The sequence below is a fragment of the Herpailurus yagouaroundi genome, unplaced genomic scaffold (assembly GCF_014898765.1).
Source record: "Herpailurus yagouaroundi ecotype Mexico unplaced genomic scaffold, PumYag 332, whole genome shotgun sequence".
NCBI classification, from domain to species: Eukaryota; Metazoa; Chordata; class Mammalia; order Carnivora; family Felidae; genus Herpailurus; species Herpailurus yagouaroundi.
In genome coordinates, this window is record NW_024412549.1 from 275,912 (window position 1) to 301,928 (window position 26,017).

The window sequence follows — 26,017 nt, forward strand, 5'->3', positions numbered from 1 at the left end:
AACTTGAGTTCAAGTATAGGAACTTTAAACTCATTTTCTTAGCTTTTGCTTCTCCGTTAACCAGAATTCCACCAGCTGATTTTAAGTTTTCTGGAAAGTTCAGATATGCCTGGTCAGAAAACCTTTTCAAGCAGTTACATCACTAGAAAATTTACCAATTTCTACATCACTAGAAAAAAATGAATAGGACAGTAAATGAGGAGGGTGCAATAAGAAATCTTTCTGCTTATTTTTCAGTGGAATCAACTCCTCACACAAACAGTAAGTCTTGTGTTTTCATTTAATTCTGTCACAGGGTTCAATTGGTTTCTAGTGAGGTCCAAGACCTCTTTATCTGGACATGATGGTATGCGAAGGGCTTGAGGTAACTCTTGGCCCCTTGCTTCCCTCATTGTCAAAGTCCCTCTGGGTTATTAATGATGTACTAGAAAGTTCTAACACTACTGATTTATATAAATATAAAGAGGAAAGAAAAAAAGTTTTGCTTCGTTACAAAGACCATCAATGAGAGGCGATCTACAGAAAAGGAAAAAATGATGTAAGAAGAACAGTTTTTCATTTGGAAATGAAAATTTTATGATTTACATACAAAATAAAGATCAGAGGGGAACATTTCCCAGAAGTTAAAAATGACATGTTATAAGGGACTTGACAAATTGAAAAACTGAATGAGGAAAAAAAGAAAAGGAGATAACAATTTTCTCTGTTCTGTTTTCCAGAGGGAGCGGTTCCACCTGCCCTCAGTAAGTCTTTCCATGTTTCCTCCACTGTGGGGTCCTGTAACTTCTTTCTCTGACAATGTTGCATTTCTGGACATGGGTACATACTTCCTAAACTACTTGCCTTCCCGTCGCCAAATCCCATGGTTATTAATGCTTTTTGGAAAGTTCAAATCCTGCGGATTTATATTAACAGTAAATGAAGGCCAAAGGGTACATTGTCCCTATTGTTATAATGACCTAGTGAACAAGAACTCTCTACACAGAGAGGAAAAAAAACAGTGAGAGAGAAAAGGCTTGTAAAGATACTTCTCTTTCAGCTGGTCCACCACCTTCAGTGCACAGTGGTAAGTTCAGTCTGTTCTTTTACTGTTTTCTGTTGTTGTTGTTCTTTATGAGGCCTATGAACCTGTAATTACCCTACTCATTTCTCATCCCTGTGCAGCCACCTGAGACTCATAGTTCTCATCTTCCTTTGCTTTCTGCTTATCCTGTGAAGTAAACTTACATTTACTTAATATCAAGCATATGTTTACTTTGCATCTCCTCAGTGATAAGAACTACATAGGTGCTTTAACTACTACATGATATCCCATTCAATCCTTGGGGTAAATCAATTGATCTCTTTGTAATGGCTAAGAGACCGAAGCCACATACTTGCCTAAGAACACGCTCACTGAACAACAGTTGGAACCAAGAGCTGTGTGACTACCAAACTTCTTCACCACACAAATATGCTTCCCTAGAAAGATACTTGTTCCTTTCAAACAATTATTCACTGATATCTAATTTGTTTTTTAAGGTTTGCCCTTGGCACCAATAAGTAAGTATTATATTTGTTTCTCTACTATAGTTCTCTGTGCGGTCTTCTTCAAAGTCTAAGGAACTTTGTTCTGTTAAAGTGATTTGAGTTTCTCACTGCTCTTGCATTCTGGGTAATAAGCTATTACCCAGCTTCCCCCTATAGTATAGATAATTTAAGAAAATACTGATTAAAAGAAAAGGAGTATAGTAGCATTGGTTGACAACAACAAAAACCTAAAAAATATTAAAAACCCTGAAAAAAAATACCAGAGGTAGGCAAAACGTTTGAGACAGGAAGTCCAAAAGGATGTTTAAATGGAGAGAGATTTTTGAGTGTTCCCTCAAAGTATGCTTTCTCGTATGTCTACCCAAGTCCTCCCCTCAGAGACACCAGTGGAATATATTAGATAATACTATGTTTTCTCTATTTAAGAAAAATTGATATTTTTTTTTGCTTTTTTTTAGTGATTTCACAAAGAACCTCAAGTAAGTTCTTTACTTCTCAGCCTGTCAAATATAAGACCTTTTCTGAGCACAGATATTATATTTTTAAAGTGCACCAAGGATTGAGATTCATGTTTCCATACTTTTTGCTTTCATATTACCCACAGGCCTCCCAATTAGAACTGCAAGACAATCTTTTCGATTCATAACTGTAGGAGTTCCCATTACTTCAGTTATTAAATCAACTTCCCAGGAAACCGATACCAACAGTGACTCAATATTTAAACCAGATCAAGTACTGACAACAAGGTGGTATTTAACATAGAAGTCGCCTTTAACACTATGTCCTACATTCTATAATTCAAATCTGGTCCTCATATCTATGTTACAAATGATTTTCATATAATACCAATATCCCTTGGGGTTCCTCAGACTGGAATTAAGTCACATTAATATTAAAACCCCAAGATTTAATTCAGACTAATATTCAGATGCCAACAGAGCCCAGGCAGATAATGAAAATGAATAGGTGAGGAACACCACCTGGGAATAGTGGAAAGATCATGTACAGTCTAAAGAGGGTGGCTGCTGCTCAGCTCCAGCCAGTTTCTCCACACAAGAACACATATCTAGAGCATTTGAAATTTTTCAATAATGTCAGGACACATTTGGAACTGTTAACATAGACATTCTACACATTCTTTCTGAGTCCTGAGCAAGGAAGATGACCAGCTAAACAGTCTCACTGACAAATGAAAATACTGAGTCCATGGAGTCAATGATGCAGACCCAAGGATGAGGTTGGAAACCTCAGATGTCCATGTTTGAGAACAGACCCTACAACTGTGAACATTTGAGTTCAGCAGAAGGGATTATTGGTTTCGCAGCCAGAAATTATAATCCAGAAGCTAAACTGAAATAATTTAGTGTCTTTTTTCAGTGGAGGCACCAGAAAGGGTCGAAGGAAAGAGTTTTAAAATCCAAAACCCAAGGGATCGGGAGAGGGAAAGGCACTAAAGGATAGTGCCTTCTTTATGGCTGTCTTGGTCTTGGCTGCTATGTATTTTTATTATTAAAAGTACACAGCAGAGCTTAAGCATAAAAAGAGGTCCTATGGGGTAGAATGATTTCCAAGGGGGCAGAAACTGAATAGGAAAACATTGTAAGGAGAAACTAACATTAAGTTCTTGGCATTTTGTTGAGAAAATTTAAATAGGAAAAAAAGGAAAAACACAAATGTAGGAATAAAAAAGGAACTTACCTACATACACAGTAAAAATTTTTTAATCATAAAAGAATACACTAAAAAACTCTATGGGAATACATTAAAAACAAAATTACCAATTAAAAAAATACATGAATTACCAAAACTGACTCAAAGAAATATAAAACCCCCAAATTATCCATAATTAGAAAATAAAATGAACAGTGAGTCAAAAAAACTTTCACCTAAAAAGCCCCAAACAAGATAGTTTTACAGGGAAGGACTTTCAAGGAACAAATTTTCAAGGAACAAATCATTCCTCTATTTGGAACTGTTCCAAAGAATACAAAAGAAATGAAACTCACTTCAACTCATTTTATGATGTTGTTATTCCTTAATTTCAAAGCAAGGCAAAGATTGTAAGAAAAAAAATGCATAGACATATTTTACTTAGAAACACAGATACAAATTTCCTAAATAAACAGTGCAATGTTACACCGATCATAAACACAGTGATACAGAATTTATTTTTAATGCCTCATAACTATGATAGAAATTATAGAAAATTTATCAATAAATTCACTAAATTCATGGATAAAAAAGAAAATGTATGATCATTTATAAAAATAAAGAAAAATTATTGTATAAAATTCAACACAGAATCCTAACCAGAATTCTTTTTGGAAGAAATAAAAACTTAAAAGGGAATAGATAAGAACTTCTTTAATCTAATTAAGGAGATCTATTCCTTTATCATTCTTAAGGATCCTAAAAAACAAGGGGTGCCTAGGTGGCTCAGTTGGTTAAGCATCTGACTCTAGATTTTGGCTCAGGTCATGATCTCCCGGTTTGTTGGATCAAGCCCCATGTCAGGCTCTGTGTTGTCAGCTTGGGATTCTCTCTCTCCCTATCTCTCTGCCCCATTCCTGCTCTTTCTCTCTCAAAATAAATAAATATATAACAAAAAGAATTCTAAGAAATAAAATTTTAGAAGCATTGCCACTCAAGTCAAAATCAATAACAAGATGACGACTACCAATTTATACCAGCCTGTGCAATAAAATAAAGGCAAAAGATATAAAGACACAAAGGGAGAAATTCATCATTATTTTCAGATTATGATTATCTGCATAAAAACTACAAAAAATGAACAAACTACTAATACTTAATATGAAGTCAGCAAAGTTGCTACATAACAAAACAGCAAACAAAACTTAAAACATTGTTTATGCCAGCAATAGCAATTCAGAAAACAGAATTTAAAAACAAAATTATACCAATCACTAAAGAAGCATAATAAAAATCTCCTAAGAATAAACTTCTAAAAAATGTGTTGTCTTATAGAGAGAGCATGACAAATATTGAGAAAGCAAACTGAACCCCTTGTTTTTTAACCTAGCCAGGTCAGTCATTTTGCCTGAGCACTTGACATTACAGAAGATGAAAAAATTTTATATCCTGAGATAAACTGAGAGATAAATATGGGGAGGTAAGAAAAGTAGGGGAAGGGAAAGAAGGAGGAAGTAAGGAAGAAGGAAAAAAGGGAGGGACAGAAGAGAGGCCATCCATCCAACTGGTCTTGTCTACTCTTAAATAGCTCAGTTTAGCACAAGGACCTAAAATAAAACTTTAAGCCCATTTGCTCTATACTGCTGCTGTTATGCCCAGAATTCGTGATCCCCAAAGACCACTAGGGAGCCGAGTCCGATGCAAAAGCAAAGAGCCTTTATTCGAGCTAGCTCGAGCCCAATCCCCTACCTGCACCGACGCAGCGGTGAGATACCAGGGAAAGAGAGCGAGTTTCAAAAGGACAAAGGTTTTATTGGGGCCTGGGGGCAGTTGGTGAGGTAATGGCTGTGGCCTCAGCCAACTGGCTGGGGAAGGGTCCTGGGGAAGGGTCCGAGTCCTGTTAGGCAGGTGAGGGGGGGTTACTCAAGGGGAGGAGGTGTGGTAAGGTGAATGACACAGAACAAGATGGAGTTGGCTGGCGTAGGCCCGCCCTTTCACTGCCTCCCTAATGGAAATAATTTTAGTGCTGACTTTAACAATGTCAATACATATAGATGGGTAGTGACCTTTGTCAATATATAATTATAATGCAGAATTCATTTATTTGCTAATGATAACAATGAGAAAGCTGACTATAACTTTGTAGATTATTCCCCTTATATTCCTGCTGTATCTTTTATTATGTGAGCAGTTCTTCTGAATCAAGTCTCCCTCCAAGCATTGCAACTTGAAAGAAAGAAAGAAGAGAAAGCTATTTCTAGGCATTCACTTTGCCTCTAGCTTTTGACAATACCTTTAAAAGACATAATATAAGACCTGAAAATAGATAAACTATTTTAAAAGACAGGGAAATTCAAGAACATATAAATGTTAATTCTCCCCCCAACTAATTTGTAATTCAATAAATTCAAATAAAATCACCAACAGGATTTTTTGTGCATCTTGACAAATCCATTCTATAATTCATATAAAAGAGAAAAACAATCCAAGAATAAATAACATATTTATAAACATGAAGTTCCCAAGAGGGAAGGCTCACCCTAGGTATTTCATTTGATTATCAAGTCATTTAAAACACTATAGTGATTGAATGCATCTGGTCTTAGCATAAGAATAAACTAATCAGTGGGGGTATACTAACCAGTGGGGGTAAAGGAGAGTGACATCAGCAAAATGGCAGCAATGAAATTTCTAGCACATGTCTCTCCAGAAACAGCAATGTGAACAATTATCCACACATGAGAATACCTTCAAGAAGCCAAGGATTCCAGATGAGGGACTACAGCACCTGGGTAAAGTACAGAAATAAGACCCACTGAGGAAGGAAGGAGAGACAGATTCACGTTATTCACATCACCTCTCTTTCATGCACAGGCAGCCCAGCAGAGAGGGAGACACCTATGGGAGGAGAGTCCTCAGGTCCTCAGCTCACTCTGGCACACACTAACGAACTCCTATGGCATCAAGCTCCTGATAAACTCCCATGAATCAGACTCCCCACACACCCCAGCACTGGTGAGCTCTTGTGGCCTGAGACTCCAGGACAGCCTTATCACTGGGCCATTTCCCTTCGACCCCAGCTGCCACACCCAGTCCCGTGAAACCAGGCTCCAAGCCCATTCCTGTACTGGACCAACATCCACGGACTAAGACGCTAGGCATAACTCAATGGTTACCAATGCCTGATTGGTAGCTATGGACACAGGATCTAGATCTGCCCATGTTGACCCAGGTCACAGTCCCTTCATCACATTCAAGGACCAGGCCCAGGCTTGCTCCCACAGACCCAGGTACCAGGCTGGTCTCCATGTACCCAAAAACAGGCTTACCTATCTGCTGACCCATGAACCAGATCTGCTTTCCTGAAAACTCTAGCAGCAAGTCTGCTCATGGCATCACAAGCAGGCCTACCCAGAATCTCTTAATGGCCTGAATGGTGGAGTTTTGCTGCCAAATCCATTCTGTAAAGACTGGAAGTGGTGCCTACTCCCTCAAATACATAGACACCAAAACAAGGCCACAACAATCATTAATCAAGAAAACATGACTCCATCAAAGGAAACTAAAGAAATGACAATCTATGTACTATTTGACAAAACATTCAGAATAACCATCTTAAAGAAATTCAGTGGACTATAGAATAGACAACTACTGAAAATAAGAAAACAATGCATAAACAAAGTGAGAAATTCAACAAAGTAATAGAAACCATTTTTAAAAAAACAACTTGGAGCTGAAGAAAAAATTGAACTGAAGAATTCAATACAGAGGCTCCGTAAGAATTCAGCCAAGTAGAAGGTAGAAGAGTGAACTAAAAGACAGGTCATTTGAAATCATCCAGTCAGAAGAGCAAAAAAAAAAAAAAAATGAAAACTAGTGAAGAAAGCCCACCTGAATTACTTACAGGACACAAAAGAAACAATCTGCACATTCTTGGAGTCTCAGAAAAAGAGGGGGAAAAGAGCAGAAAGCTTATTTAGAGAAATAATGACATAAAACTTCCCAATCTGGGAAGAAATTTCGAAATCCAAATTCATGAAGCTAGTTAGTCACCTCAAAATTTCAACCCAAAACATTCTTGTCCAAGGCACATTATTTACAGATATCTAAAATCAATACTAAGAATTTTATTTAATTTTAAACTATGATGGCTTTATTTTTTTAAGTTTATTTATTTATTTTTGAGAGAGAGAGAGAAAGAAAGAGAGAGCAAGGGAGGGTCAGAGAGAGAGTAGAGGGAGAATCCCAAGCAGGATATGCACCACCAGCACAGAGCCCGCTGTGGGGCTCAAACCCATGAACCATGAGCCTGTACCAGTTGGATGTTCAACTGGCTGAGCCACCTAGGCACCCCAATCTAAGAATTTTAAAAGCAGCGAGAGAAAAAAATGGAATCCTCCTAAGGCTTTCAATTAATTTCTCAGCAGAAATCTTTCAGGCCAGGAAAGTAGATTGATATATTCAAAGTGCTAAAAGGAAAACACTGCAAACCAGAATACACAGCAAAGTTGCCTTTTAGGAATGAAGAAGAGAGAAAGACTCTCAAACAAACAAAAATGAAGGAGTTCATCACTACTATATATGACTTACAAGAAATTCTGAAAGGAATCCTTCGGGGTGAAATGAAATGCTACTTATTAGTAATACTAAAATATAAGACACTCTGATAAAGTTAAACATGTAGCCAAATTCAGAATATTCTATTACTAATACATTGTGGTGTGTTAATCGCTTAAATCTAGTATAAAGTTTTAAAGGATAAAAGTATTAAAGTAACTAGCTACAATAATTCGTTATGGGTATGCAATATGAAGAAGTTAATTATGATATCAAAAACATAAACTATAGGAGAAAATAAAAAGAGTTTTGTACAGGATTGAAAATATCAGCTTAAAATAGAATGCTATAAAATGTTTTATGTAAGCCTCATGATAACCACAAGGCAAAACCCTACAGTATATTCATAAAAGATAAAGAGAAGGGGGATCAAATCATACCACTTGGGAAAATTTTCCATTCACAAAGAAAGACAGCAAAAGAGGAATACAGAAATAAGGGGCTTAAAAAAAAAACAGCCAAAAAACCAGTAAGATGGCATTAGTAAATCCTTACCTATCAATATTTACCCTAAATATAATTAGATTAAATTCCTCAATAAAGAAGCAGAAATGATTAAAAAAATAAGACCCAAGTATATGCTACTTATAAGAAACTCACTTCACCTTTAAGGATACACTTAGGCTTACAGTGAAAGATGACAAAAGACATTACATGCATGAGGAAATGAAAAGAGAACAGAGAGGTAGCTGTACCTCTATCAGACAAAATAGACTTTAAACAAAGACTATAACAAGAGACAAAGAAGTTCGTTATATAATTATAAAGTGATCAATTCTTCAAAAGGATATAACAATTATAAATATATATGCACCAAACTTTGGAGTAGCTAAATATATTCAGCAACTATTAACAGATATTAAGCAAATACTAACAGGGAGAAATTGACAATAATACTATAATAGTAGGGGACTTCAACACCTCACTTTCAAAGTGGAAAGATCATACACAGACTGAAAATCAATAAGGAAACACTGGATTTGAAATAATATCTTAGACTAATGAACCCAACAAACATATACAAAACATTCCACCCAACAGCTGAATAAACATTCTTCTCAAGTGCACACATATATTCTCCAGATATATAGGTCACATCTTAGATCACAATTTAAGGCTTAGCAAACACAGAACACTGAATCATATCAAATACCTTTTCCAGCCAAAATGCTATGAAACTAGAAATCAACACTAAGGAGAAAACAAGAAAATTCACAAATGTGTGGACATTAAACAACAGGCTGCTGAATAAACAATGGGTCACAGAAGAAATTGAAAGGCAAACCAAAAAATATCATAAGACAAAAAGTAGAAAAACAACATATCAAAATTTATGAGATGCAGCAAAAGCAGTTCTCAGGGGGAAGTTTCATAATGAAAAACACCTATGTTAAGAAAACAACCCACAAACAACCTAACTTTCCACCTCAAAGAATTACAGAAAGAACAAACTAAGCCAAACTTAGCAGAAGGGAAGAAATACTAAAGATTAAGATCAGAAATAAATGAAATAAAGACCAGAAAAACAATAGAGAAGACCAAGGAAACTAAGAGCTATTTTTCTGAGAAAATAAACAAAATTGACAAACTATTAGCTAGAATAAGTGAAAAAGACTCAAAATCAGAAATGAAACAGGACCATTACAACTGAAACCACAGAAACACAAAGATTATAAAAGACTACTATGAATATTTATATGTCAACAACTGGATAACCTAGCAGAGGTGGATGTTACTAGAACCATACAACCCACCAAGACTGAAACAGGAAGTAATAACATTTGAACAGACCAATAATGTGTAAGGAAACTGAAGCAGTAATCAAAACCTCCCAACAGGGGCGCCTGGGTGGCGCAGTCGGTTAAGCGTCCGACTTCAGCCAGGTCACGATCTCGCGCTCCGTGAGTTCGAGCCCCGCGTCAGGCTCTGGGCTGATGGCTCAGAGCCTGGAGCCTGTTTCCGATTCTGTGTCTCCCTCTCTCTCTGCCCCTCCCCCGTTCATGCTCTGTCTCTCTCTGTCCCAAAAATAAATAAACGTTGAAAAAAAAAAAAAAAAAAAAACCTCCCAACAAAGAAATGCCCAACACCTGATTGTTTCATTGGTCAATTACATCAAACACTTAAAAAGAGGTGACACTAATCTCTCTCAAATTCTTTCCCAAAAGATGAAGTGTAGGAACACTCTCAAATTTTATGAGGCCAGCATTAACCTCACAACAAAGCCAAATGAAGCCACTATAATAAAAGAAAACTATAAACCAATATCCCTGATAAAAAAGATGCAAAAAATCTAAACAAAATACTAGGAAACTAAATTCACCATCACATTTATAAGATCATACACCATGATAAGGTAGGATTTACCCCTAGGATATAAGGATGGCTCAACACATACAAACCAATAAATGTGATACATCACATTAATAGAATGAAAGATAAAAATCATATGACCATCTCAAGAAATGCAAAATAAAAAAAAAGCATTGGATGAAATTCACCATCCTTTCATAATAAAAATTCTCAGCAAATTCGATGTAGAAGAAATATACCTCAACATAATAAAGGCCATATAGGAAAAACCGCAAATAACAACATACTCCATAGTAAAAGGTTGAAAGCTTTTCCTCTAATATCAGGAATAGGGCAAGAGTGCCCACTGTCACCACTCCTATTCAGTGTAGTGCTGGAAGTCCTGGCCAGAGTGATTAGCTAAGGATAAGAAATTGAAGGCATTCAAATTGGAAAGGAAGAAGCAAAACTGTCTTGCATGTATAGGATATGATTTTATATACAGAAAACCTTAAAGACTCCACTGAAAATCTGTTAAAACTAATAAACTCAGTAAAGTTGCTGGATACAAAATAAACACACAAAATCAGTTGCATTTCTATACACTAACAATGCAACATCTGGAAAAAATGAAAGAATCCATTTACAATAGCATCAAAAACAATAAAATACTCAGGGATAAGTTTAAGCAAGAATGTCAAAGATCTGTTCTAAAAATTACAGGATGCTGATGAAAGAACTTGAAGAGGACATAAATATATGGAAAAATATCATGTGTTCACACACTAGAAGAATTAATATTGTTAAAAGTCCATACTACCCAAAGCCATTTATAGAGTCAATGCAATTCCTATCAATTTTCCAATGGCAATCTTCCCAAAAAGAGAAAATACAATTCTAAAATTTGTATGGTACCACAAAAGACTGTGAATAACCAAAGCAATCCTGAGTAAGAAGAACAAAGCTGAAAGGCATCACATCTCCTGATTTGAAACACTGTTACAAAGCTATAGTAATCAAAACAGTATGTTGTGGCATAAAACACTGACCAGTGGAATAGAATTGAGAGCCCAGAAATAAACCCGGTCATATACAGCTATCTAATACTTGACAAGAGAGCCAAGAATATTCAAAAGCAAAAGGATAGTCTCTTCAATAAATGGTGCTGGGAAAACAACATATCCACATGCAAACTAGACTCCTATCTTACCCCATTTGCAAAAATAAACTCAAAATTGATAAGAACAAACACTGTAAAATTATTAGGAGAAAATCAAGGGAAAAACTCCTTAACATAGACAAAATAAAAAGGTGTAAATACACCAAACTAAAAGGCTACTGCATAGCAAAAGAAACAATCTGCAAAATGAAAAGGCAACTTATAGAATTAGAAAAAAAAATACCTGCAACCCCCCTAGTTGATAACAGATTCATTTCATTCATATATCTCATGTATTATATAGAAATCAACTCAATAGCAAAAATTCTGATTTAAAAATGAGTAGCAGAATTGAATTGAGATTTTTTCAGAGAAAACATACAATGGCTATGCTAGCAGGTACATGAAAAGATGTTCAACATCACTGAGATGCAAATCAAAAGTACAATGAGATATCACCTCACATCTGTTATAATGGCTATTATGGTAAAGAAAAGAAACAAGTGTTAGTGAGGTTATGGAGAAAAGGGAACCTTGTCCACTGTTGGTAGTTCACACTATGAGGTTCCTAGAAAATTAAAAACAGAACTACAATATGATCCAGCAATCCTATATCCAAATATATATCTGAAGGAAATAAAATCATTATCTCAAAGAGATATCTGTACCCTTATGTTCACTGCATGTGGTACTGTAAGGGTCATTTACAATAGCTAAGACATGGAAACAATCTCAGTGTCCATCAACAGATGAATGGGTACATATATATATACCATTTATGATACCATTATAAATTTTAGAATTGTGGTCTATGCGCACACACACACACACACACACACACACACACACACACACACACAGAAAAATTATTCAGCCATTAAAAAAGGATATCCTGCCTTTTGTGACATGGATGGACCTTGAGGGCATTATGCTAAGTGAGATAAGCAGACAGAAAAAGACAAATACTATATGTTCTCATTTATATGTGGAATCCAAAAAAGCTGAATTCAGAAGTAGAGAGTAGAATAATGGTTGCCAGAGGCTGGAGTGTGGTTGGAGAAATAGGGAGATGGTGGTCAAAGGGTACAAACTTCCAGCTGTAAGATGAATAAGTTCTGGAGATCTAATGTACAGCATGGTCACCAAAGTTAACATTACTGTACTGTATACTTGAAAATTGTTGAGATCTTAAATGTTATCACCACACACACACACACACACACACACACACACACACAAAGGGTAATTATGTGAGGGACTAGAAGTGTTAACCTTATTGTGGTAATCTTACCACAATGTGTATGTGTATTAAGCCACCACATTGTACACCTTAAACCTACATGTTTATATGTCAATAATATCTCAGTGAAGCTGGAAAAAAAATCAGTGAGACAAAATCAAAAACCCAGAGATAGATCCTTATTGTATGAGAAAGTTGAGCTCATAACAGATGAAGAATTCAATAATTAGTCTCAGGTCAAAAGATGTTCTACCTCATACTTTCCTAAAGTAAATCCAGCTGAATTAAATACCTAAATATCTATTACCATTTAAGAAAACACAATAGAATTGATATATGACTCAGATAGGAAGGAGGCTTCCTTCTAAAATACCCAGAAAAAAAGGTAAAATAAATGTTGACTAACAAAAACTCAAAACTTCTTATGGACCAAACACAGTACAAACAAAGTTAAAAGACAAGAGGGAGTTGGTTGAGAGAAAATTTTTGCAGTGTGCATAGTTATCAATGTTACACAGCATTAAGAATATAAATAAAATCCCACAATCGGTAAGAAAAATAAATTACATGACTTAAGGACAAGAATAAACAGTTCACAAAATAGGGAAATTGAATGCCTAATAAACATAAATTGCCAAATTTCATTAATGATCAAAAATACAACATGAAAATGAGATATTGCTTTTCTCAAAATATACTGGCCAAAATTTTAAAGCTTGACAAGATCAAACATTATTGAGATATGTGGTTAAGTGTCAACTCTCTCTGAACAGCAATTTGTCAATATCTAAATTAAATCTAAAGCATACTCTGAATTCTACTTCTGGGTATAAACACTAAAGTCATACATATGTACATAAAATGTCACGTACAAAGATGTTTGCTGTGACTTTTTAATAATCAAAAGTCAAAAATAAATTAACATATGTATGCTGATAGGATAATACACAGCAGCTTAAAATGAACTAACTACGTATCTATGTGTATATAAGCAACATCTCAAATCATAGTGTTGAATGAAACAAACCAGATGCAAAATGACATCTCTTGATACAAAATGATACTAAAAGATGACACGCAAATTAAAGCAAAAATATTCAAACCCACCATATTCCTTAAGTATCCACATATATATGAAAGTACCTTTAAAAATAATTGGATATACATTGAACTCATAATTGAGGGAAGAAAATGAACCTGGGGTTGGTGATTCAAAGGAATTTTATCCATCCCTGTATTATTTTCTTTCTTAGAAGAAAAGTTGGGAACAAATATGACAAATGTTACATGATAGGTAGTATGATTATTGATTCCTGAGGTATTATTATTTTTTACAATATCTCAAAGAGAAGGCAGGTCATCATGAAAAAGCCACTGATCTTCAGAGTGCCTCAGGGTGCTGGGTCCAAGAAAAATAAAATTTTCATACTCTGCACTGATACTTATAACCTGAGTTCCAAAACAGCACAGATTGAGTTCAGTCTCATAACACTACTTCAGTGAAATTGCTGCTTACTCAACTGTAAACAAGAACACACACACACACACACACACACACACACACACACACACACACATTCTTACACACTCAAGGAACAGTTTTCACCATTAGCACAATCCAAGTTCATACATAGAAAACAATAATCTAGAAGCGCCTGGGTGGCTCAATAGGTTAAGCATCCTACTTCAGCTTAGGTCATGATCTCATGGCTTGTGGATTCGAGCCCCGCATCAGGCTCTGTGCTGACAGCTCAGAGCCTGGAGCCTGCATCAGATTCTGTGTATCCCTCTCTCTCTGTCCCTCTCCTGCTCATGCTCTCTCTCAAAAATAAACAAACATTTAAAAAATTTTTAAAAAGAAAGAAAGAAAACAATAATCTTCTTTGTGGGTTTTCCATTCTTACACGTAGTTTGATTACTTGGAGTCATAGTGTATCAGATATCTCCTTTTCAAATCTCACTTTGTCATGTGATCTCTGCTTTGTTTTTTTTTCATACGTGGCCCTTTTAATGATTTCCTAGAAAAAAAGAACAAGCTGCCCCAAACGTGTATTATTTCAACTCTTGCTAGATTTAAAACAAAAAACAAAAAAACAAAAACATAACTTTGAACTTATTGTTCCTGGTCTGATTAAGTTTTCAAAATCTTACAGCTAAAAACCTTCCAGGGCTTAGGCACAAAACGTCATACGATCACCCCTCTCCCACAGTCTCTTCTGCTCACCCTCATACATCTTATAGCAGAGATCACTGTGTGCCTTCAAATACCCCATACCTGTTTCACCTGCAAGGCACAGAACCTTCTTAATGGGTGCTTGAAGAGAACAGAGGGAAAGGGGGAGCAACCTGATGCTGGCTACAGTAGGGAGAATTTCTTCCTTGATTCAGCAAAGATTTGTTAAGTGTCTGCTCTCTCAGAGACCATGCTGAGTGTGGGGTTTGATGAAGAGAAGATAGAACCTGCTCTCATAGAAGGGAGTGACAGTATGGGCAAACCAAGTAAGGAACAATGGCGAGGACTGCAGAGATGGAGAATGTGGGTAGAGATTAGAAAAGAAAAATGACAGAGGAAGAGAAAGAAAGTAACTCAATTAAAATAGGTTGGGATACGACACATTTCCTGATTTCACACAATCAGAGACCTAGAGGGGAAAGGGAAAAGTGAGCTCCGTCACTGGCTCTGTATCCTTCCTTCCAGAACATTCCCAAGGCAAATGCCCCTTGTCACTACTGTTCAGTGTGTGATGCTTCCACTGGAATGACATCAGTGAAAATGTGTTTCTGTTTCATCAGACAACCACACTAATTTGTTTGTCTTTTTTTTTATTAAAGCAAGACCCGAGAAATCTAAGAGTAAGTCCCATGTTTCTCTCAATTATATTATTATCATTGGTGTTTTATGGTATGTAGAGGCTCTTTTGTGTCCTGTTTTTAGTGTGAATCTACCAAAATTTAAGATTTATATTCCTGCCTCTGGTTTTATTAATATTTCCAGCATTCTTTGTCTTCTAGCTTCTTGTTTTCTTATTCCTATTTCCAGTAACTTGTTCCATTTTCAACTATCCATGTCCATTTGGAGGCTATAATTAAAATTGGTACTTAATATGGTGGTAGTATAATAATAAATAATACTTATTCAGTAATTACAGTGTGTCGGGGACTTTATTCAGGGCCTTATATGTGCGTATACATTATATCAGATAAGTATTGTTATTCCTATTACAAACAGAAGAAAATAGTGAAACTAAGTAACTTGCCCATGATCCCACAATTAATGAGCAGCAGAGGCTGGGAATCTAATCTGGACTCTAAAAGTCTGGCAGTGCCTCCATCTCAGTGAGAAATATGGTCACCCAGCCCTAAGATACTTATGCTTACAGGGAAAAGAGAAACCTTTCTAAAATGAACATAATGAACAGTAATTAGCCAAAAAGAATCACAGTAATGATCAAGATAAACCAACACAATCATCCCAAAGAAATGATGGGAAGAGAGGAATAATAATAAAACAAAGTGTAAGTGAGAAAAATCTTACCCGTCAATGGGTTTTTCAAAATGCTTATTTAGGGGCGCCTGGGTGGCTCAGTCAGTTAAGAGTCCGACTTCGGCTCAGGTCATAATCTCGCGGTCCGTGGGTTCGAGCCCTGCATCGGGCTCTGTGCTGACCGCTCAGAGCCTGGAGCCTGTTTCAGATTCTGTGTCTCCCTCTCTCTCTGACCCTCCCCCGTTCATGCTCTGTCTCTCTCTGTCTCAAAAATAAATAAACGTTAAAAAAAAATATTTATGTTTTGAGGAGGGGAGGTTCAGAGAGAGAAAGAGAGAGAGAATCACAAGCAGGTTCCACACTGTCAGTGCAGAGCCTGAGGCGGGGGCTTTAACTCACAAACCATGAGATCAAGACCTGAGCTGAAAATCAGAGTCGGATGCTAAATTGACAGAGCCACATGGGCACCCGCCCCATCAGTCAATGTTTTTTTGAGAGTTTGAATTAGCAGACAGAAACCAAAAGGAAGAAATAGCATCTCCCAATGATTCCATTCTTAACCTTTCTTTCCAAAAAGGCACTCAAATTAAGAAAGACTGGGGCAGAGTGATCTGAAAGATACTTATTCTCGCATCATAGTGAATTGATTCTAAATACAGATTTGGTAGTTTCTCAAAGTCCTATTTCTAAAACTTCCAGCATAAAGTTTAAGAAGTAACTCCATTGTTCATCCAGAAACCTTTCACTCATTTATTTATTTGATTTTTTTTTTTCCCACAGAAAGACAAGAATACCCAAGTAAGTTCTATATCTATTCATCAATTCTGGGGTTGGTTCCCATACCTGTTATGTCCTTTTCTGGACATGAAAGACCCTGACATTCAAAATTTTGAAGTTTGTCTCTCCTGTTTTTGTATTAAATAACTTCCTCTAAAGTAAATGATGAATACTTTAGAAAGAAAAAAACCCATAGATGGCAGATCAAATAATGAAATGGCTAATGCTGACCTGGAATTAGAAATAATACTTCTGAACATTTTTAGTAAATTGTCACCTATAGAAAAATATTCTAGGGGCGCCTGGGTGGCGCAGTCGGTTAAGCGTCTGACTTCAGCCAGGTCACGATCTCGCGGTCCGTGAGTTCGAGCCCCGCGTCGGGCTCTGGGCTGATGGCTCGGAGCCTGGAGCCTGTTTCCGATTCTGTGTCTCCCTCTCTCTCTGCTCCTCCCCTGTTCATGCTCTGTCTCTCTCTGTCCCAAAAATAAATAAACGTTGAAAAAAAAATTAAAAAAAAAATATTCTAGTTGTTACTACTTTCACTACTAGAGTCTTTAAATGCTTTTGGTAGCAAATTTAATGACAGAAATAAAACTGAGTTGCAAAGTTAAATTGAGATCTTACTCACTCAAATATGTATATATTTATTGAGGGCCTACCCTGTGCCAGGCACTGGGAATACAGCAGGGGGAAGAGAAGAGAATAACTAACCTCCTGGAGTTTGCATATGAATTTAAACATTCCTGACATGCTTCTTATTCAGTGAAGTTGAGGAGAATATAAAGAAAAAGTAGTTCATTTCTCTCCACTTCTAAAAATGGAGCTCTTGCATCTGACAAATAATGCTTTGGTAATAAAAGAGAGTATACTTCTGTCTTCACCCATTGAACAGTACCAATGACAGCCATGTTCTCTGTATCCACTTTAAGACACTGCAATTCTAAGAAACTCCCTTTCTGTTTGATATTTCTGTTATGCACTCACTGTGGGTATTTTTCCTAAACGTGGCTGTTTCCATTTCAAAAGAAAGATTGACATTTCTATTTCTCACACCCTCTCCTCAGAATTCTACTGGAATATTTATCATTTTTCACAAAACACAAACCACAGATTGGTGGAAAAATCAATCATGTTGATTTTTTTTCCTAGTAAGCTAAAATGTCCTACCTAAAGCAAGACTTGACATGCTTAACACTCATGATAAGGACATAACAGAATCATAAACTATTGCCTGAGGAGGGAGGCAGGAAAAGTAGGATTTATCCTCATTTCTGACTGGCTGGAGCTGCTCCTGTGCACTGATCTTTGCTTACACCTCAACCAACATTTTGTCTCTTGGATTACTGAATAATGTCTGGAAAATGAAACTGATAAAAAGAAATAATTAAGAGTGAGATGAAAATCTCTTCGGATTGACTCTACTTTTCAACAAAATACATTTTCAACTAAATATAAGGTATAAATGACGGAGAAAAGTGGGAAAACTCAGAGTAAGCAAATGAAAGAAGGGAGTAGAATGAAAATGAAAGCAAAAATATGTAGAAAATAAGGCTTTTCCAGCTCTGTGGTATTCAATTTCCAAAAGAAACTGGATGATAAAAGGAAAACCAGTCAGTTCCTTGCCACTCTTTCAAAATGACTATGTTACTGGAAAAGAGAGACTAAGATAACTCATGTGAAAGGCTAGAGTTTGCTTTCCCTTTTTCATTCTAGAAATTCCCATCTGGAAACAGTATCAGTAAGATTAATGTCAATGTAAATTTTGTTATCAATATCAACCTATCCTAATAACTTGTGTTTGGATTTTAGCATATGTAGCAGTACCTATCAATAAGTTCTGTTTCTCTTCCTAAATCTGGTACAAGATGGGTTCCCAAAATAAGGAGAAAATTTTTTCTAACTGACCATTTCCATTCAATTCTTGTGTTTATAAATATTTCCTCTCCCTCTTGGCAACCTACTAGGTTATTACTCAATAGAAAGAATAAACATTTAACTAAGAGACTATAAAAGAAACAAATTTTGTTTTCTAAAACCAATTTCAAATAGCTTTTAATAACACATAAAAGGAAAGATACATAAGGTGGAATATCACAAATGTGGAAATACCAACAAGGGGCAGAGGAAAAATCAGGAAGATATCTTAGGTGTAAAAAGGAAAAAGAGTAATGATAATTAGCATTCAAATTTACAATTTAACAGTCCTCTGTGGGATTTAAATCCTGCATACTAGGTGATAAAGAAAAAGAATGACCTAAGGACATGTATTCTAGCCTACTCTGCCTTTCTACTAAAATGAAATATAAGAAAGCCAGTTACATGAGAATGAAACTATTCCTGTAACAGAAAAGAAATACTAATCCCTCTTATTTCATTACGGATGTTTTTACTGGGGGATTTGGCCGTCTTCCAAACATCTATTTGCTAATATCTTGGGAAAAGAAAAAAAGGAAACTATATTCTTGATCCAAAAACTCTGCTAATATATTTTTGTTTCATATTATTCTGCCAGTTACTCCAATACCTATTGGTAAGTGATCATTCACCTATTTCTTAATTCCAGTGTCTTTTAGAAAAATTTCCTTTAAGTAAAGGATTTCACATTCACATTCTCAACCCCCTTTATATCCCCATTATGTAGTACCTCTTTAAGTTACAGATGAATTTAGAAACTATAGTATGCCCAATGTTTAGATAGATAGATAGATAGATAGATGAATATCAAAACACTGAGGTAGTATTTCTCAGCTAATAAAAAGAAAATTTTAAATATGATAAGCAATGACAGCAATGCTTTGGGAAAAATTACACATTCATCATACACCACTGACCCCATTTAAATTTCTGTAACCTTTTAGAAAGCAAACTTTCAGTATGTTGCAAGGTACAATGAAATACAGTTTCCCTTAAACTCATAATTCCATTTCAAGAGAGATGCTCTAAGGAATAATTCTAAATATGGAATAAAACCATTTGCATGATATTATTTGTTTGGGGGGTTTTGCATGATATTAATTAGTAAAAATTATTTTTTTAACAATTATTTGCATGATATTAATCTGTAAAAAAAAATGCTAAGGTAATATACTGCAATGGTTAATCAGGTAATCAGATGGACCTAGTTTCAAATCCCAACTAAAACACTTAACCAGATATGTGCTTTGGGTGAATTATTTAATTTCTCTAAAGCTTTAATTTGTGTTATCTCTAGTTATCTTCCCTCAGGCAAAAGAGAAAGGGCATGAAAGTTGAAAGCTAAGTTCAAATGTGGCAACACCTGATTCCTTCCTCCTACTAGTGCTTCAAAGTGTCTACTTTAGCATACTTTTCAGTGGATGATTTTCAAGAGAAACACTTTTTCAAAACTCACCCGCGAATGTGTAATTTTTTTCCCAATCTCCTAAGAATTGTGTATATTTCCCTATCCTTATCTATATCACCTAAAATAGACTTAAAGTTTTTATGTTCTAGTTACTGAAGGATGATGACCTCACCAACCCAATTAGGCAGAGAGACTATATTACTTTTTGAAAAAAATTGTTTAATGTTTATCTATTTTTGAGAGAGAAAGAGACAGAGTGCAGGCATGGGAGGGGCAGAGAGAAAGGGAGACACAGAATCCCAAGCAGGCTCCAGGCTCTGAGCTGTTAGCACCAGAGTCCTACGAGGGGCTCAAACTCACGAGCCATGAGATCATGACCTGAGCTGAAGTCGGACGCTTAACCGACTGAGCCACCCAGGCGCCCCATGTTACTCTTCTAAAATAATCCTTCCAAAGAGGACCTATTTGTCTTTTTTTAATTAAGGTTTTTTTTTAAATTATCAACTTTTTATTTATTATTTTCTTATTTTATCTATTATTTATTTATACTATTACTTAAGTATTATTTATTAAGGTTTTTTTCTTTATTAATCTTTCCAAAGAGGACCTATTTTTTTTTCTCTATTAAGGTACATTGACACACAATGTTACATTAGTTTCAAGTGTACAACACAGTGATTGGAAAATTCTATACATTATGCTACCATCTGTCACAATATCATTGACTATGTTCCCTATGCTGTATATTTTTATGTGTTTGATGGAGGATTGTGAAGTACCTCTAGTAGTTTTAGCCCTTTATTTGGGAGTCATAAAGAGCCTCAAAGTTGAAATAAGCTGGTGCAATCGCTTTAAGTATTGTGAAAGAGCTGGGTATTTTTATCAGATTATATAACATTTGCCCATTCTTACTATTTTTAAGAGCACTAGAATTAAGACAAATTCTGTTCAAGACACTAGGTGGAGGTATGACTCTGACTTGGATAAAACTTTCTGTATAAACTCACCAGCTGCCTATCTCTCAGCAGCTTTCCATATTCCCTCCACCTCAAAAAAAGCCAGCCATTTTATCTAATGACTGTATTTCAACTCTTTTCTAAATGACCTATAAGCAAAGAATAAATTTTTAATTTATTGTAACAGTCTTTACAGTCACTATTAGCTTAAAACTCATAAGTAATGCTTATCAATAATTATACAAAATTAATATTTGATACTAACTGGAAACTAATATCTATTAATAACTCCTAATAGCATAACAATAATAGTTATTGCATGCCATCCCCCACCACTCTGCTGCAGTTTATACAAAGTTGGGGATATACTGATGCCTCCAGCTTTGCCCTTTGGCCTAAAGCTGACCGAACAAAACGATGGAACAGTGGATCTACTGTATTTCTTGGCAGCTTCCTTCTTAGGAAGGAGGACAGTTTCAGGAATTCTTTTCCTCATCTGCTATAAAGAATATGATTAGTTACTGAATTTTGGTGAGCTTAAATTTTGTGTTAGGTTGATTAGTTTTTTCCCCAAACCCACCAATACTGCTGCGTGGCAAGTCTAGCATCCTTTGGACTCCCACAGGGTTCAGGTTTCATGCTGCCATGGGCTGAAATCGCTTCTGTTAACGCAAACTTAAGTGGCATACTTTTCCATCTTCTCTTTGCTGTCAGATTTTTCTGCATTTCCTAAAATTACTGATTTTAAGTGAAAAATCTACTGATGCAAAGGATAAGGAGGACAGATATTATATGGACTTATTAAAAAAATAGAACAAATTTCCTAAAATAATAAGACTTTACTTCAGGTATTTTTTTAAGTATGACAAGGAATCAGTAAATAAAGGATGGACCTAGAATAATAATATTATGGAAAGTGAAGAACAGAACAAAGACATTATGAGATAAGAGATCGAAACAGGAAAGAAATAAATGAGTGAAATCTAAATAATCATTGCTAGCTCTTGTAGAGTTTTAAATTCACATAAAAACTGATAATGAAGAGCAGCTAAACTCGACTCCATTTTGCTGACACTAAAGATAACTACCTTGAAAGATTTAGGACTGTTAAAGAGGATCAGGAAATTGAAGCTTTGGAGATTTCTCACTTATGATAATAGTTATAATCCTTACTGTATCCTATTCTACACTTACTGTCTAACTCATTCTACTTTTTACTGTCTACTTCTTACTGTCTAACTCATTCTACTTCTGTTTTTTCTTAATTTAAATTTTAGTTAATGTAGAGTGCAATATTGGTTTCAGGAGTAGAATTCAACACCCAGTGCTCATCACAAGTGCCCTTCTTAGTACCCATCAGCCATCTAAGCCCATGCCCCACCCGCCTCCTTTCATCCTCCAGCCCCCTTCCACCCTCAGTTTTTTCTCTATTGTTAAGTCTCTTGTGGTTTGTTTCCCTCACTTTTCTTCCCCACGCCCTACTTCCCACAACTGTTTTGTTTCTTAAATTCCACATATGAGTGAAATCATATGGCATTTGTCTCTGATTGACTTAGTTTGCTTAGCATAATACATTCAAGTTCCATCCACGTTGTTACAAATGGCAAGAATTCATTCTTTTGGATGGCTGAGTAATACTCCATTGTACATACATGCCACATCTTCTTTATCCGTTCATCAGTTGATGGACATTTGGGCTCTCTCCAGAGTTTGGCTATTATTGATAATGCTGCTATAAATATTGGGGAGCATGTACCCCTTTTAATATGTATTTTTGTATCCTTTGGATAAATACCTAATACTGCAATTGCTGGATTGTACGGTAGCTGTATTTTTAGGTTTTTGAGGAACCTCCATACTATTCTCCAAAGTAGCTGCACTAGTTTGTATTCCCACCAGCAGTGCAAGAGGGTTCCCCTTTCTCTGCATCTTGCAAACACCTGTTGTTTCCTGTATTGTTAGTTTTAACCAATCTGACAGGTGTGAGGTGGTATCTCACTGTGGTTTTGATTTGTATTTCCCTGATGATAAGTCATGTTAAGCATCTTTTCATGTGTCTTGATGGCCATCTGTATGTCTTCTTTAGAAAAGTGTCTATTCATTTCTTCTGCCTATTTCTTAACTAGATTGTCTGGTTTTTGGGTGTTGAGTTTGAGAAGGTCTTTAGAGATTTTGGATACTAACCCTTTATCAGATATGTGGTTTTGCAAATATCTTCTATTCTGTAGGTTGCTTTTTAGTTTTATCGTTTCCTTTGCTGTGCAGAAGCATTTTAACTTGATGAAGTCCCAATAGGTCCATGTTTGCTTTTGTTTCCCTTGCCTTCAGCAACATGTCCAGTAAAAAGTTGCTCTGCTTGAGTTCAGAGAGGGTGCTGTTTTTGTTCTCCTCTAAGATTTTGATGGTTTCCTGTCTCACATTTAGGTCTTTCATCCATTTTGAATTTATTTTTGTGTATGGTATAAGAGAATGGTCCAGTCTCATTCTTCTGCATGTTGCTGTCCAGTTTTCCCAATGCCATTTGTTGAAGAGCCTGTTTCTTTTTCCATTGGATAAACTTTCCTGCTTTGTCAAAGATGAGTTGGCCATATAATTGTGGGTCCATTTCTGGGTTCTCTATTCTGTTCCATTGAACTATATAGGTCTGTTTTTGTGCCAGTATCATACTGTCTTGATGACTACAGCTTTGTAATAAAGTTTGAAATCTGGAATCGTGATGCCTCCAGTTTTGTTTTCCTTTTTCAGGACTGCTTTGGCTATTCAGCGTCTTTTGTGGTTCCATAAATTTTTGGATTGTTTGTTCTAGCTCTGCAAAAACTGCTGATGGTTTTTGTTAGGGATTGCATTAAATGTGTAGGTTGCTTTGGGTGATATAGACATTTTAACAATGTTTGTTCTTCCAATCCATGAGCATGGAATGTTTTTCCATTTCTTTGTCTTCAATTTCTTTCATAAGCGTTCTATAGTTTTCAGAGTACAGATCTGATTTTACCTCTTTTGTTACGTTTATTTCTAGGTATCTTATTATTTTGGTGCAATTGCAAATGGGATTGATTCCTTGATTTCTTTTTCTGCTGCCTCATTATTGGTGAATAGAAATGCAACAGATTTTTACATATTGATTTTTATATCCTATAACATTGCTGAATTTATGACTCATGCTACCTCTTAAAATGGATTTAGAATCTGGATTTAACCCTAGAGATTATCAGAAAGAAAAAAAAAAACAGAGATAAATGATCGTGAGAAAAGTTTTTAAATTGGTAGTTAAAATAATCTTTCTATACTGCAAAAAGGAATACAATGAAAGCTGACATGGTGATAGAGGTTTGCAAGGGAGATAAAATGTTGAAATACAGTGAAGAAGATGAAGAAGGAACTTTAGTAACCTTTAACTGGTAACCAGTCTCCTTCAAGGCTGTGACCCTTGGCATGGTTAAGAGTGTTTAAAAAAATATTTCGTTAAAAAAACTAAGTTTTACTCATATAATCCACCAAACAGGTATTCCAAAAAATTCTACCTATTTACATTATTAAACTGTAGCTAATATTGAATTAATAAGGGATAGCATATTTATGTAAGATTTAATGTTTCCCAATAGTCCTTTTCCAATATTCCAAGTAGATTTTCAATAGGAACTGAGTACATAATTTTAAAAACTAATAATGTATTTTATTTTCTTTTTTAGTAATTGGTCCAGTATCAGCTGGTAAGTTCCAATTGTCTTTCTCCATTTCCTCTGGTCCTCTGTAACATCTGGGTTGCTTTATTCACACTGATACTTTTGACACCTGGCCACTCTGAACCTGGAGAGTTAGATTATATTCCATCCCTTCTCCTCCATACTTTCTAATATTCCTTTAATTTACAAATTATTTGGGGGTAATGGGTGGTATAACAAAGTCCCAGAGAAGGGCAAGAACAAAGAAAAAAAGTTGTTCAGCTGGTTACACTATTAAGTTACAGAAGAGGAACAAAGGGAAACAATGTTCATAAAATATGTTGGGGTCAGATCACAGGAAAGACCATGGAAATAGCACACTAAGAAATTTATATTTCAATCTGAAACTTTATGGTCACAAAACAAAATCCAAAAGATGAAAAGTGGAAAACATATAATGAGAAGATAATGAAGTTCTCCTTCATAAAGTACCTAAATCTGAACCACCACTGCTGTTCAGAGAAAAAGGGTAAAGAGCAGTACTTCGAAAGCCTTTTCTGACTTCTCCTTGAAAGAATCTTTTGGGACTTGCCATTCATACCATTCAGGCAAACTACAAAAATTTGTGTTTCCATAAAAAAAAAACAAACACAAACCTATTGGTCTAAATGTACCAATTAAAAAACAAAGACTAACAAAACTCTTATAAATAGAACCAAAGAAAAACCAAATAAATAGCTATTCCATGTTCATGAATGAATAGGAAGACTCAATATTGTCAAGATATCAATTCTTCACAACTTAATCTATAGATTCAGTGCAATGCCATCAAAATCCCAGCAAGATATTTTTTGGATATTGGCAAACTGATTGTAAAATTTATGTGAAAAATCCAAAGACCCAGAACAGCCAATACAATGTTTAAGGAGAACAAAGTTGGAGGACTGATACTACTCTCCCTCAAGATTTACCTGATAAAGCTACAGTAATCCAGATAGTGTGGTACTGTTGAACACATAGACAACAGACAACAGTGGAACAGAACAGGCATCTCAGAAACAGTCCCACATAAATATAGTTAACTTTGACAAAGAAGCAAAGGCAATACTATGGAGCAAAGATATTCTTTTCAACAAATGATGTTAGGACAACTGGACATCCACTTAAAGAAAACAAGTATCTTCTCCCATACCTTACACTCTTCACAAAAATTACCTCAAAATGGATCACAGACCTAAATGTAAAACTTAAAACTATAACACTCCTAGAAAATAACATCAGAGAAAAGCCAGATAACTTTGGGTATGGTAATGGCTTTTTAGATATAATAC

The 26,017-nt window shown here is 35.6% G+C and overlaps 1 protein-coding gene across 1 annotated transcript in view; it reads left to right on the forward strand.

Annotated features, from left to right (window-relative positions):
• The window catches only part of TSBP1 (testis expressed basic protein 1), an 85,475-nt gene that overhangs the window by 37,013 nt on the left and 22,445 nt on the right, over positions 1-26,017 (forward strand). Inside the window, exons 20-30 of the mRNA XM_040462546.1 lie at positions 238-261; positions 720-743; positions 1,040-1,066; positions 1,522-1,542; positions 1,989-2,151; positions 5,891-5,972; positions 14,639-14,846; positions 14,904-14,984; positions 16,750-16,767; positions 19,259-19,276; positions 24,714-24,734. Coding sequence (XP_040318480.1) covers positions 238-261; positions 720-743; positions 1,040-1,066; positions 1,522-1,542; positions 1,989-2,151; positions 5,891-5,972; positions 14,639-14,846; positions 14,904-14,984; positions 16,750-16,767; positions 19,259-19,276; positions 24,714-24,734 — 687 coding nt within the window. The remainder of the gene's footprint in view (positions 1-237; positions 262-719; positions 744-1,039; positions 1,067-1,521; positions 1,543-1,988; positions 2,152-5,890; positions 5,973-14,638; positions 14,847-14,903; positions 14,985-16,749; positions 16,768-19,258; positions 19,277-24,713; positions 24,735-26,017) is intronic.